The sequence below is a fragment of the Crocuta crocuta genome, unplaced genomic scaffold (genome assembly GCF_008692635.1).
Source record: "Crocuta crocuta isolate KB4526 unplaced genomic scaffold, BGI_CrCroc_1.0 scaffold282, whole genome shotgun sequence".
Classification (NCBI taxonomy): domain Eukaryota; kingdom Metazoa; phylum Chordata; class Mammalia; order Carnivora; family Hyaenidae; genus Crocuta; species Crocuta crocuta.
In genome coordinates, this window is record NW_027529174.1 from 2,705,982 (window position 1) to 2,721,505 (window position 15,524).

The window sequence follows — 15,524 nt, forward strand, 5'->3', positions numbered from 1 at the left end:
AATATAACTCTCTCTGAAGAGTTCTCTCCCCAGGATTTGGTTATTTCTTTATAAAGACAGGACTCCGAGGTTGAAGGGTGCCAGAGGCTCTGAAACAACGTGCCGATTTGGTGGTGGTGGAAGGAGGGGTGGGAGGAATACGAACACCAGTACTAACAGGTAAGGCACCACTCAGGAGAGATTGCCCCAGGCGGGACCCGGTGCATCCTTACAGCCAGCCCCTAGGCCACGCCTCCACGTTGCAGCCAGCCCCCTAGGCCACGCCTCCACGTTGCCGGGCAACAGAGTAGCGCCGCGTGCACCTGCGTAGAAGGCCCTTGTTCTCCCTTCCCCACCCCCCCGTCCCCCCGGGCGGTGGAAACCGCTAGGCCTGCAGCAGGCTCGCTTCTATCCTGAAGGAGACTTCGGGTGTCCGTCCGGAAGACGCCGCCGCCGAGCGAAGGAGAGCACCATGCAGGTGGGCACCTAAAGGGGTCCCCTGCTAGACCTAGAGTGAGCACCAACAGGGAGGGAGGCCCACAGCGGTTGGGTTCTAACATTTGTTCGGGTAAGAGCTACGTTTTGTGCGCGTCTCCGTCAAGGTTTGAGGGACGTCCGAATTGACTCCCAGGAGAACACCATTTTTCAGCGCTCAAGACTTGTTTGTCTCTGGAAGAAGTGTTCAGAGTTGTTTGGGATTGAATTTCACACTTGAATCCTGGAAATCTTGCTGCTGCGATATTTCTCACTTGAGAAATAGACCAGCAACTTTAGCCCAAGTATAATTCAGTTTGAGTATTCTGCTCCGCTACCTTAAAAAAGAGATCAGAACGGACACCCAGGAGTTGTATCTGTCTTAAGAAAGACCAGCTGTCCCGGGAGTGTCTTCTACCTGATTGCAAAAGCTCTGTTAGACTTCCATTTATCCCTTAGAAGGCTGCTCCTCTATCTAAAGCTTCCTTATTAATCAGAAGACTGTGCCTTTGTTTCTTCTTTTATCAGAGTAAAATTCTCACTTTCTGACTTTCAGAAACAGCTTCTTCCCACCTGCTCCCCCAAATTAAAACCACTGTAATTTGTCTTGTTTTACATATTTTATTTTTATTTGCATATACTATATAATGTATTGGAATATTTTGAACATAAATTACACATAATTTTTAATGGATAGCCCTTTTGTGTTAATAATTAATTGCTAGGAAGAACATTTTATCCAATCTGTAAAAACGTTGTGAATTTGTCTGGATTTATACCTGTTCTTCAAGAAATAAGCCAAAATATAATTGAGTGAAGTTAACAGCGCATTAACCTTTGTTCATTTATTCATCAATTTATTCAACAGCCGTTTATTCAGTGTTTATGTTTAATTCTCAATTTACTCTAAAAGAGCTTACTATGGGGGAGTAAGAGGGAGACAGATGTAACTACTTGTGGTATGATAAATGCCATAATAGTTGTAACACATAGATTGTGGTACCTATTTCTGTTAGAAAGAAATTTCATAGATAATTTCTAAAACTGGAGGGAAGAATAAATTAAAGAGCATTTACTGTTAAATCCCATTGTAATGAACTCCTAGATCAGTTAAAGAAGAGCAGAAAGGTATACATAAAACCAAAAGAATGTGGTATCATGAATACCAAGACAGACCATTTTAACAAAAAAGGAATGAGAAAGTCTCTCTAATTCTGCTAAAGAGATCAAATACAATAAATACTCATTGAAATGAATGACATGGAGTTTGTAGGTGACATTATCTAGAGCACTTTTAATGAAAGTATTAGAAGCAAAAGCTAACTTTGGAGTGGGCTGAAGAGTTGATGGGAAGTGGGAGTGGTTACAGTTTATATAGACAATAGTTTCAAAAAGTTTAACTATGAAGGAGAAAAGAGAAACTGGTAGGGGATGTCAAGTGCAGAGGGAGTTTTTTTTAATAAGGTGTTGCTGGAATTTCTGATAATAGCTAGATTATTTGGACCAACTCTTCCGCTGCATACAAGTAAAAATACTGGCTAACATGTAAAACATATTTCCTTAAAGGCATCAAAGAGGTGACATGATAGTAAGAAGCTATGAGACCAAAATTGAAGGGAAATTGGAAAACCAGGTAAATGAATTTCCAGAACTCCAAAACCTCTTTTATCCTGAAGGCATTAGCAGTCTGTGTTTTGGTCCTGGGTGTAATCCACAGGTTGAGAAGGGACCAAATGGATACGATCCACTAAAAGGATGGAAGACTAACAGTAGGAAGAAGAGATAAACTTCATGTTCACAGGAATTCAGCAAAGGTTATTTTGATGCTTAATGGAATATTAATAAATATTAATAAAGAAAAGAAAATACCAGTCCCCAAGAAGTTGTGGCCCCATACAGCTATCACATAGATTACAACCTCATTGAGCAAACCTCATTATGAATGATATAAATTAGTTATATACATACCTATATACATATATACATAAAAATATTTTAGTGTCCATAAATGCCTGGAAGAAATAAAAAATCCTCTGTGGAGAAGACGTCATTATCTTAGGCCTCAAAGAATTCCCTCAGGTAAGTTCTCAAGGGTAGCAAACTGAAATCAATCAAAAGTAACCAAGCACACAAGAAAATAGGGCACCATGAACATGAACCAACAAAAACAGACCCGTAGAGACTTTTGTTATCAGAATGATCAGAAACAGGTTCTAAAGCAATTATGTTTATTAGTTTAAAAAAATAAAAGACTAGATTGAAATTACCTGGAGGGCATAGTGAGCTTAAAAATTTGATGAAGACATTTCTACACACTATAATGAATAATCCAAAAGAAAATTAAGAAAGCAATGTCCTGGATATATGCACCAAAAAGAATAGAATGCTTAGGAATACACATAACCAAGGAGGCAAAAGACTTGTACACTGAAAACTACAAAACATAGCTGAAATTAAAGAACACATAAATAAGTAAAAAACATTCCATATTCATGGATTGGAAGACTTAAATTGCTAATATGTCAATATTTCCCAAAACAATCTACAGCTTCAGTGTAATTCCTGCCAAAATTCCAATGACATTTTTGTAAAAATAGAAAAGCACATCTTAAAAATTCATATGAAATCTTAGGAGACCCCAAATAGCCAAAACAATCTTTTAAAAGATGAACAAAGTAGGAGGACCCAATGTCTGATTTCAAAATATACTGCAAAGCAGCAGTAATCAAAACCGTGTGGTATTCATAGAAAGACAGACATTCAGACCAATATAATAGAATAGAGAGCCCAGAAAGAAACCCTCATATTTTGGTCAAATGATTTGCAACAATAGTACCAAAACCATTCAAATGAAAGGATAGTCTTTCAACAACTGAAGTTGGGGAAACTGGACATCTGCATGCAAAAGAATGAAGTTGGGCTTCTAGCTCACATTATTAACAAAAATTAACTGAAAAAGGATCAAAGGGCCCAGGGCCCAGGATAAGGGGTGGTCAGGATCAGATTAACAGAAGCAGGATTCAGAGCTGGAGCAGCAAAGAGTTGAAGAGAGGGAAAGAATTTGAAGACATACAGGCAGCAAGGAAGGGTTCCCCAAGGCCTCTAGTACTCCTGGTTGACAACAGAAACAAACCCTTTTTGGAGGAAATTTTCAGTTTGACTCAGAAAATACCCACATTTTAAAAGAAGTATGATCTCAAAATAATCACATAAGAAGACTGCTATGAACGTTAAAGGCAAAACCCAACAGATTTAGATTTCTAAGGACTGCATTGCCTGCAATTGCCAAATACAAAAATTCTTGTTATTGAAGAGTTCAAAGAAATAGAAAATGAGATTACAAAGATGAGTTTATATAGGAAACTATCAAGAATGAACAAACAGCTCAAGTGTCCATTAATAAATAAATGGATAAAGAAGTTGTAGTATGTATATATGTATACACACACAATGGAATATTATTCAGCCATAAAAAATGAAATTTTGCCATTTGCAACAACATGGATGGATCAAGAGAGTATAATGCTAGGTGAAATAAGACAGGGAAACACAAATATCATATGATTTCACTAATATGTGGAACTTAGAGAAACAAATGAACAAAATAAAAAAGAGACAAACCAAAAAACAAGCTTTTAACTATAGAGAACAAACTGGTGGTTACCAAAGGGAAGGTAGGTAGAGAGTGAATGGGTGCAATAGGTAATGGGGATTAGGAAGACACTTATCATGATGAGGACTGAGTAATATGTAGAACTGTTGAATCACTATATGTACACCTGATTAATATAACACTGTATGTTAACAATACTGGCATTAAAATTTTATTTAAAAAAATTTTTTTAGTGTTCTATTTATTTCTGAGAGAGAGACAGAGACAGAGACAGCGTGAGCAGGGGAGGGTCAGAAAGAGAGGGAGACACAGAATCCAAAACAGGCTCCATGCACTGAGCTGGCTGTCAGCACAGAGCCCGATGCGGGGCTTGAACCGATGAACCGTGAGATCATGACCTGAGCTGAAGTCAGATGCTCAATCGACTCAACCACCCAGGTGCCCCTGGCATTAAAATTTTAAGTAAAAAAATGAATAAGTAAATACTTTGATGAAAATACAAAAAAATGAACAGATAAAGGAATAGAAAGGGACTTCTAGAAATGGAAACTATAATTGCTGAAGTAAAAACCTGAATGGACCTTTAAATTTCTTCGCTGAATACTAAAGTTGTTTCTAAATTTTGCTATTATGAATGCTGCTATGGTCAACATCAGAAGAGGAATTTTTAAAATATATATAGAGAGAGCATGTACGAATGGGGGAGAGGGATAGAGGAAGAGAATCTTAAGCAGGCTCCACGCTCAGCATAGAGCACAACATGGGGCTTATTCCCATAACCTGAGCTGAAATCAAGAGTCAGAAACTCAACCGACCGAGCCACCCAGGAACCCCTAGAACTGGAATATTTTTTTACATTTCTAATTATTTTTTAATAAAGATTTCTAGAAGTTAAAAAAGAAACACAAAAGCCCCTGAACGGATAGGTATATTAGTTATCTGTTACAATGTAGCTAAATAGTCCTGAATTTAGTGGCTTAAAACAATAAATATTTATTATCTCACAGTTTCTTGGGGTCAGAAATTTGTGAGTGGCTTAGCAAAGCAGTTCTGGCTCAAAGGCAGAGTGAATGAGTACAACTGAGTCATCAGCTGGGGCTGCAGGATCTGCTTCCAACATGGCTCCCTCACATGACTATTGGCAGGGGGCCTCAATTTCCCACCACGTGGACTTTTCAGTAGGGCTTTTTTATGGAATGAATTGTGTCTCCCAAAAATTCATATGTTGAGACCCTAACCCCAAATGTGATGATATTTGGAAGTAGGATGCTTAAGGAGGTAATTAAGGCTAAATGAAGTCATAAGAGTATGGACTGGTGTCCTTATGACAATCTGAAAGGACTGGTGTCCTTATGAGTAAGGGACACCAGAGCATTCTCTCTCTCTCTCTCTCTCTCTCATTCTCTCTCACTCTGAATCTTTCTCTGTGCACAGAGGAAAGTTCATGTGAGAATAGAGCAAGAAGGTGGCCCCTTGAGCCACGTTTCTCACTAGAAACCAACCCTATCTGATACCTTGATCTGGGACTTGCATCCTCCAGAACTGTGAGAAAATAAGTTTCTATTTAAGTAACTCAGTCTTATATTCTGTTATGGAAGTCCAAGCAGACTAACACCGGCTGTTTGTCCTCACAACATGGCAGCTTATTTCCCCCAGAGCAAGAGATGAATGTTTAAAATGCTTTAAATGCTGGAGGGGAAAATGTCAAACCAAAATTCTATAGCCAGCGAAACTGTCCATTCAAAAACTGGGGAAAATAGACATTTTCAGATATATGAAAACTGGGAGAATTAGTTGCCAGCAGACCAGAACTATTAAAAGGCTAAAGGATGTTTATTTGGGCTGATGGGAAATGACACCAGAAGGAAAACTAGATCTAAAGGAAGGAGTAAAGAGTACCATAAATGGTAAATATGTAGAAAATACTAATAACTATATTTTCTCACTTAAGTCCCTTAAAAATCATTATAATTCTTTAAGGCAGAAATTGTAACCTTGTACTATGGGTTTTCAAATATATGTAGATGTTAATATATTTAACAGCAGTAAAGCAAAGGGTGGGATAGGGGTAAATGTAACTAGGCAAGGTTCCCATATTTTTTTATTAAAAAATTTTTTAGTGTTTATTTATTTTTGAAAGAGAGAGAGAGAGAGAGACAGATCTTAGGCAGGCTCCAAGCTCTGAGTTGTCAGCACAGAGCCCAATGCAGGGCTCAGACTCATGAACCACAAGATCATGACCTAAGCCAAAGTCAGACGCTTAACCAACTGAACCACCCAGGCACCCCCAAGGTTCCCATATTTTATGTGAAGTAGTACAATATTAAATGTAGGTAGACTAATAAGTTAAAGATACCCAATATAATTTCCAGAGCAATTATTAAAATCATAATGCGAAAGCGTATACCTAAAAAGCCAGTGGCAAACAATGATATTCTAAAAACTACTTAATTAACCAAAAGAAGGCAAGAAAGGAATGGAGAAACAAAAAAGTAAATAAGACTAAACAGGAAAATAGTAGCTCTAAAACTAATATTAATAATTAAATATTAATGGACTAATTACTTCAAATAAAAACCAGAGATTGTCAGATTTAGAAAGCAACACAGAACTATATACTGCTAAAAGAGACACTTTATTATTTTATTTTATTACTGTTTTTTAAGATTTAAATTCCTGTATAGTCCACATACAGTGTTATATTAGTTTCATGTATACAATATAGTGATTCAACAGTTCCATATATTACTCAGTGGTCATCAAGATTGTACTCTTAATCCCCTTCACCTATTTCACCCATCCCCCCTTCCTACATCCCCCCTGGTAATCATCTGATTGTTCTCTGCAGTTAAGAGTAGGTTTTGAACTGGTCTTTCTTTTTTTTTCTTTCTTTCTTTGGTTCGTTTCTTAAATTCCACATAAAAATGAAATCATACGGTATTTGTCTTTCTCTAATGGACTTATTTTATTTTAGCATCTATTCTCTATAGAGCCATCCATATTGCTGCAAATGGCAAAATTTCATTCTTTTTACAGATAATATTCCTTTCTGTTTGTGCACATATGTACACTACAACTATTGACAGACACTTGGGCTGGTTCCATAGTTTGGCTATTATAAATAATGCTGCAAGAAACATTGGAGTGCATATATCCCTTCAAATTAGTGTTTTCATATTCTTTGGGTTAATACACATTAGTGTGATTACTAGATCATAGAGTGGTTCTTTTTTTTTTTTTAACTGATTTTATTTTTAAATGTTTATTTTTTTCTAAATGGTTTATTGTCAAGTTGGTTTCCATATAACACCCAGTGCTCATCCCAACAAGTGCCCTCCCCCATGCCCATCACCCCTCTTACCCCCTCCCCAACCCTCATCAGCCCTCAGTTTGTTCTCAGCATTCAAGAGTCTCTCATGGTTTGCCTCCCTCCCTCTCCCCAACTCTTTTCCCCTTTCTTGTCCCTCATGGTCTTCCATTAGCTTCCTCCTAATCCATCTATATGTGCAAACATATAGTATCTGTCCTCCTCTGCCTGACTTATTTCANCATGGTGTCAGAAGGTGGTCTAGTTTCATTCTTCTGCATGTTGCTGCCCAGTTCTCCCAACACCATCTGTTAAAGAGGCTGTCTTTTTTCCATTGTGTTCTTTGTAGGATTCATGCTCTCTGGTAACTTGTGTTTCTTGCAACATTTCCCTCATAGAGTCCCCCTTAGGATCTCTTATAGGGTTGGTTTAGTGGTGACAAATTCTTTCAATTTTTGTTCATTTGGGAAGACTTTTATCTCTCCTTCTATTCTGAATGACAAGCTTGCTGGATAGAAGATTCTTGGCTGCATATGTTTTCTGTTAATCACATTGAAGATTTCCTGCCCTGCCTTTCTGACCTGCCAAGTTTCAGTAGATAGGTCTGTCACCACTCTGATAGGTTTCTCTTTGTATGTTAGGGCCCTTTTATCCCTAGCTGCTTTCAATATTCTCTCTTTGTCCTTATATTTTGCCAGTTTCACTATAATATGTTGTGCAGAAGATAGATTCAAGTTATGTCTGAGGAGAGTTCTCTGTCCTCTTGGATTTCAATGTCTGCTTCCTTCCCCAGATTGGGGAAGTTCTCTGCTATAAAATGTTCAAGGACTCTTTCAGCGCCTTTCCCTGTTTCTTCTTCTTCTGGAATTCCTATGATACGGATATTATTCCATTTGATTGTATCACTCAGTTCTCGAACTCTCCTTTTGTGCTCCTGGATCAGTTTATCTCTCTTTATTGCAGCTTCCTCTTTTTCTATCATTGTGTCTTCTAATTCACCTATTCTCTTCTCTGCCTCTTCAATTCATGCATTGGATGCCTCCATTTTATTATGCATCTCACTTATAGTATTTTTTAATTCATCACAACCATTTTAAAGCTCCATAGTCTTTGTAGCAATAGTTTCTGATGTCTTCCATGCCTTTTTCAAGCCCAGCGATTAATTTTATGACTATTGTTCTAAATTCTTGCTCAGTTATGTTGCTTATATCTATTTTGAGCAGCTCTTTAACTGTCATTTCTTCCTGGAATTTCTTTAGAGGAGAGTTCTTCTATTTCATCATTTTGGCTAGCTTTCTGTCTCTTGTCAGTTTTAAAGGCTTGTTATGCACTCTGCACCTGCGTGTACTGCTATGTTAAAGAAGGCTTATTGACTGTCCAGGGCCTGTCCATTCAGGAAGTGTTCTTTGAATGGTGTCTCATGGCCTCTCTTGTTGAGACTTTGGTTATTTTACTTCCCTACTCATAGTGGTATTTGGGACTCTCCACCATATGTACTTTGGCNCTTATAGTATTTTTTAATTCATCACAACCATTTTAAAGCTCCATAGTCTTTGTAGCAATAGTTTCTGATGTCTTCCATGCCTTTTTCAAGCCCAGCGATTAATTTTATGACTATTGTTCTAAATTCTTGCTCAGTTATGTTGCTTATATCTATTTTGAGCAGCTCTTTAACTGTCATTTCTTCCTGGAATTTCTTTAGAGGAGAGTTCTTCTATTTCATCATTTTGGCTAGCTTTCTGTCTCTTGTCAGTTTTAAAGGCTTGTTATGCACTCTGCACCTGCGTGTACTGCTATGTTAAAGAAGGCTTATTGACTGTCCAGGGCCTGTCCATTCAGGAAGTGTTCTTTGAATGGTGTCTCATGGCCTCTCTTGTTGAGACTTTGGTTATTTTACTTCCCTACTCATAGTGGTATTTGGGACTCTCCACCATATGTACTTTGGCTTGTTTCTTGAGGTAACTCTGGAAAAGAAAACAGACAAACACACAGGGAACAAAGGCACAGAAACACACTGACAAATCCAACAAACACTGAAACCAAAAGGGAAAAAGAAAAAGAGAGAAAAAAAAAAGGAAGGAAAAAAAAGAAAGAGGAAAAACAAATAATAAAAAGAAAAGGAGAAAAGGAAAGAAAAAAGAAAAAACCCAAAAGACAAAGGACAATCTAAAAGCATAAAACCAGAATTCCCAGCTACAAATAAAGAGCAGGGTGTATACATTGCTGATGGAAGAAAATATACAAAGAGAGAAATGACAGGGTGGGGAGGAAGTGAAACTGGACAATGACCAGGCAGAGAGACTAAGAGGGTTAATTCAGAGAGAGAAAAAGGAGAATATGGTAAGAGGTGAGGAGAAAGAAATGAAGATAATGATACCCAGAGAAACTATATAGTCTGATTACTCCAGAGAGAGATATATAGAAAGGTAGCGGTGGAGGGGTAGAATATAAATATAGAGAATGGATTTAATGTGTCACATTTAATGTGACTGTTTAAGCAAACCAATGACCAGAGTGCCCAGGCTGGCAGAGGGGAGGGATACGAATGAGACAAGGTAAAATATATCTGAATAGAAAGAATTGATCTAGAATTAATCACAGTAGTGCATCCATGTTGGCCTTGCCCCAGGCTCTGGTAAAAAAAAAAAAGTAGCTCTCTAGAGTGGATGGGCATGGTTTGGTGTAGGTAGGTCTTAGCCTCCACTGTGGTCCAGCAGGCAGTTCCCTGAGGCCCCATCTTGGTGGTTGTGGGGGAAAAAATGGCAGCGCCCATCTCTTCTTGAACCAGGCGTTGCAAATCACTCTTTTGGGTCCAATTTCCTTGTGTGTTCTATGTCCCAAGCCCTGCCTCATTTCCAGGTCCCAGTCCGCACTTTATTGATACCACCTGAAACACAGTCCCGCAGGTTGCTGCTTCCCGACCCCTGTCTGGGTAGAGCTCGGGAGTGGCAGCACAGCCTTGGGTCAGCCACCTCTGTGTTGCTGGAGGTTGAGCTGGAAGGGCAGCAGTGCAGCCTCAGGTGGGCTGCCTTCCTGAAGCCACTGGGGATGGAGCTGGGAGAGCAGCAGAGCAGTTTCTCCTGGCACCGATTGGGGGCATCCAGTTCAAGGTCAGCACCCCAGCTAGAACTAAGAACACTCTCCGTTGGAACTAAGGTTTTTCTCTTCTCCAGGGACAGTTCTATGAGCAGTTTAAAGCTGCTCTTTCTTTTCCCCTCGCCTCTCCCTCTGTGACCCCCGGTCCAGCCCACTTTTATCTTCCCCGGTTCGCACTCACATACTTATGAGGTTGCCTTCCCCGTGTACTCTGTCTCTTTCTCTTCCCAAACTCCTGCAGCTCAGTGTCCTATGGCTTCAGGCCTTCTCTGTTTGAGAGATGGATGCAAGCGAAATGCATGGAGCTCCCTACCTCTCCACCATCTTGCCTCCTTTCCATCATAGAGTAGTTCTTGAGGAACATCCACACTGTCTTCCACAGTGGGGGCACCAATTTACATTCCTACTAACAAAGTGCAAGTGTTCCCTCTCCTCCCCATCCTTGCCAACACTTCTTATTTCTTGTCTTTTTGATAATAGCCATTCTGACAAGTGTGGATTATGTTTCATTGTGGTTTTTATTTGCATTTCCCTGATAATGAGTGATGTTGAGCATCTTTTCATGCGGCTGTTGGCCATCTGTATACCTTCTGTGGAGAAATGTTTGTTCATGTCTTCTGTCCATTTTTTAATTGGATATTGTTGGTTTTTTGGTGTTGAGTTATATAAGTTCTTTATAATTTTGGATATTAACACTTTTTTGGATATGTCATTTGCAAATATCTTCTCCCATTCAGTACCTTGTTGTTGTTTTTTTGTTGGTGTTTCCTTTGGTACACAAAAGCCTTTTATTTTGATGTAGTCCCAATTGTTTATTTTTGCATTTGTTTCCCTTGCCTCAGGAGACTTATCTAGAAAGATGTTGCTATGGCCAGTGTCAGAGAAATTACTGCCTGTCCTGTATTATAGGATTTTTATGGATTCAGGTCTCACATTAAGGTACTTCATCCATTTTGAGTTTATTTTTATGTATGGTGTAAGAAAATGGCCGAGTTTCATTCTTTTACGTGTTGTCTACTTTCCTGGCACCATTTGTTGAAGAGACTATCTTTTTCTCATTGCATATTCTTGCCTCCTTTGTCAATGATTAATTGACCATATAATTGGTGGGTTTATTCCTGGACTTGCTGTTCTGTTGCAGCAAGTGTCTATTTTTATGCCAGTGCCTTACTGTTTTGATTACTACAGCTGTGTAATGTAACTTGACGTCTATAAGTGTGATACCTCCAGTTTTGTTTTTCTTCTTCAAGATTATTTTGGCTATTCAAGGTCTGTTGTTGTGCCATACAAATTTTAGGATTTTTTTGTTCTAGCTCTGTGAAAAATGTTATTGGTATTTTGATAGAGATTGCATTAAATCTGTTGATTGCTTTGAGTAGTGTAGACCTTTTAACAATGTTTGATTTTCCAACTCATGATCATGGAACATCCTCCCATTTCTTTGTGTTGTCTTAAGAGAGACACAGTTTAAATACAAAAAGCAAAATACATAAAGCAAAAACTAACAGAATTCAAGGGATAAATAGACATATCCAGAATCATAATGTAAGATTTAAAAACCCCTCCTCTTAGTAATTGATATTAAAAATAGATATAAAATTTGCTAACAAATTAGAAGACTTGAACAAGCCTTTCAATCATCCATTGATTTATAGAGAAATATACCTATCAGTGGCAGAATGCACACTTTTTTCAAGATACATCATATACTGGGTCATTAAACAAGTCAATGCATGTCAAAAGATCAAAATCTTAACAAAGTATGTTCTCTAATCAAAGAGTATTAAGTTAGAAATTATTGATAAGAGACCTAGAAAACTTCAAATTATTGGAAAACTAACAGCATTCTCCCAAATTACTAAGATGTCAGTAAAAAAAAAAATCACAAAAGATATTGGAAATATTTTTAATTGAGTAATAATAATGGTACAGCAAACCAAAATTTGTACAGTGCTGCTAAAAAATTGTTAAAAGGGAAATATATATAGCTGTAAGTGATTATATTAGGGAAGAAAGATTCATAGTCAATAATATAGCTTCTACCTTAAAGTAGAAAAAAAGAGCAAAATACAATAGAGAGGACCCTCACTTAAAATGTTTGTATTACCTGTCAAGAGTTTCAACAGTTTCCCTTTTTTGTTTCTAGTATTGGTTATTTGGCCTTCTCACTTTTTTTTTGATCAGTCTTTAAGTGTTTATCAATTTCATTAATCTTCTCTAAGAACCGATTTTTGGCCTTGTTAATCCTATTATATATTAATTTTTCAGTACATCAATTTCTACTTTCATTTTTTCAAATCTTTGGTTTATTTTGATTTTCTTTTTCCAACTTCTTTGAATGTTTATATCTTAATTTTTAAACTTTTTATATTATAAAATAGCAAGTTAAGGATATAAAATTTACTTTATGAACTGCTTTAGTTGCTGCCCACATATTTTTGATATGTGTCTTTATTTTAATCATTCAATTCCCAATGGTTTTAAATTTCCATTGTGTTTTTTTTTCTCTGACCCATGAGTTATTTAGAAAGCATTTTCTCAATTCCAAATATACAATCTCCTAGTTATCACTTACTTATTGATTTATGGTTCTGATCACTGTGCTAAAGTCTGTGAGCCTTTATTCAATTTCTCAGCTTCTTGGCCTCTTCCAGAATTAGTAGTTGATCCAAGGGGAGTGGCTTCAAACATATAACTCCTCTCTAGGTCTCTTTCTCATCTAAGGTCTTCTCCTGATAATTCTTGTCACTGCCTTGTTGATTCTCTAGTGCTTTCAAATTGATTTTCATCAATTTTGTCCAGTTTTACTAGATGTTCTCAGAAAAAGGCTTGATTCAAATTATCTAGTCTACCATTACCAAGTGCAGAACTCCTACTGATGCTGATATTTTATTGTTAGGAGAGATATAAAGAATAGGGATTGAAGATCTCATGGATAGAGTGACCAGTCATAGACAAAGTGAGGATAGAAAAACAAAACTTCGGCCAAAGAATAGAATGAAGAAGAGAAATAGGATGATACTTTTATGCTATTTATTATTGTATAACAAGCTATCACTAACTTGGTATCTTAAAACAACACATTTACTGTCTCAGAGTTTTTATGGGTCAAGGATCCAAGCATTGCTTAGCTGGGCCTTCTTCTCCAGAGTCTCCTACAAGGTTGCAATGAAAGTGTCAGCCAAATCTTCTTATTTATTTGTTTGTTTGTTTGTTTATGTTTATTTATTTTTGAGAGAGAGAGAGACACTAATGTGAGTGAGGGAGGGGCAGAGAGAGAGGGAGACACAGAATCTGAAGTAGGCTCCAGGCTCTGAGCTGTCAGCACAGAGCCTGACATGCTGGGCTCAAACTCAGAACCTTGAGATCATGACCTGAGTGGCTCCAAAGTTGGATGCTTAACTGACTGAGTCACCCAGCTGCCCCACTGGGGTCTCATTTAAAGGTACAACAGAGGAAGTCCCATTTCTAGGTTTACTTATATGCTATTTGGCAGAATTCAGTTCTCTGGGGGCTATTTGATAAGGACCTCAATTTCTAGCTGATTGGTGGTTACATTTTCCTTGTCACATAGTTTTCTCCATAAGGCACCTCCCAATATAGCACCTTGCTTTATCATAACTAACCAGTGTGAAGAGTGTTGCCCAGATGGAAGTTATAATATTATGGAAAATAATGATATAAATTACATTCCTTCATCTTTGCCATGTTCTATTGGTTAGAAGCATGTCACAGTTCCCACCCATAGTCAGGGAGAGGAAGTTGTGCAGAGATGTGAACACTAGAATGTGGAGATCATTCAAGGTCATCAAATACTTTGTCACAGTATTTTCTCATATATATAATTAAATTCTCCCTTCCTCTGGAAATATCATGGAAAATGGACAGCAAACTAGAAAGAAAAGCATTAATATATTACAACTTCTGGAAAAGCAGCAAATAAAATATCAAAGCCTAAGCAAACAGGACAACAAGGTTAACTTTCATAGAAAGAAACTATTTTTTTTTATTATTTATTTTTGAAAGCAAGAGAAACAGAGCACAAGTAGGAGAGGGCCGAGAGAGGAAAACACAGAATCCGAAGCAGGCTCCAGGCTCTAAGCCTGGACAGAAATTAAACTATGGAAAAATTCCTAGCTTCTTCTAACATTTGACCTGGAAGTAAGAGTCCCTTGAAGCTAATTGGCTGAAAAGTAAAGCATGTTCATTGAGAGGTATTAAATGCCTATGTAGAAAAACAAAACAGTAGTTTTGCATGATGTTAATTGGTTTTGCCTAATATAGTCATCAGAGCATTTTCCATGGTTTATGAAAAGTTTACTTCATTAATATTTGATATATGAGTTCCAAATTGATCTTTATTAAACATCTCAGGGTAACTTTGAGGGTAGAGGATGTATCTTATTTATCAAAGTATGTAGTACCGCTAGCGCTGGGAAGTGAGGAAAAAGTAGGCCACTTTGTTCTATACTTTGAAACTAATTATCCAGTTATCTGTAGAGTTCATGAACAATTGCATCGTCGAAAATGTTATATATTAATTTCACATATACATATTAAAATGCACAACTATGTTAATAGATTTTCTGTTTTTTTAATAGGATCCAAATGAAGATACAGAATGGAATGAAATTTTAAGAGACTTTGGCATTCTTCCTCCAAAAGAAGAGCCAAAAGATGAAATTGAAGAAATGGTTTTGCGTTTACAAGAAGAAGCAATGGGTATAGTTGTGCATTTAGTGGACTGGATCATGATAGTGAAAGTGTATTTCGTAAACTAAGAGGGAGAGAGGATATTAGAAATCCCACCCATACTTTTGAAATTAGGGTACTGACACCTAAACTTTTTAAACTTTTGTTCAATGTTTGTTTATTTTTTGAGAGACAGACAGTGAGCAAGGGGAGGGGCAAAGAGAGAGGGAGATATAGAATCCAAAGCAGGCTCCAGGCTCTGAGCTGTCAGCACAGAGCCTGATGTGGGACTCAAACTCATGAACCATGAGATCATGACCTGAGCTGAAGTCGGATGCTTAACCAGGTGAGCCACGCAGGCAC

The 15,524-nt window shown here is 37.6% G+C and overlaps 1 protein-coding gene across 2 annotated transcripts in view; it reads left to right on the forward strand.

Moving 5' to 3' along the window:
* The first annotated feature begins 339 nt into the window (after positions 1-339).
* The window catches only part of PDCL2 (phosducin like 2), a 36,343-nt gene continuing 21,158 nt past the window's right edge, over positions 340-15,524 (forward strand). Inside the window, exons 1-2 of one of the 2 annotated variants that reach the window (XM_077757699.1) lie at positions 340-457; positions 15,071-15,191. In XM_077757699.1, the coding sequence (XP_077613825.1) occupies positions 452-457; positions 15,071-15,191 (127 nt within the window). In that variant the 5' untranslated portion in view covers positions 340-451. Of the gene's footprint in view, positions 458-2,035; positions 2,087-15,070; positions 15,192-15,524 lie in introns of those variants that run through there. The other variant, XM_077757698.1, reaches the window with a different exon arrangement.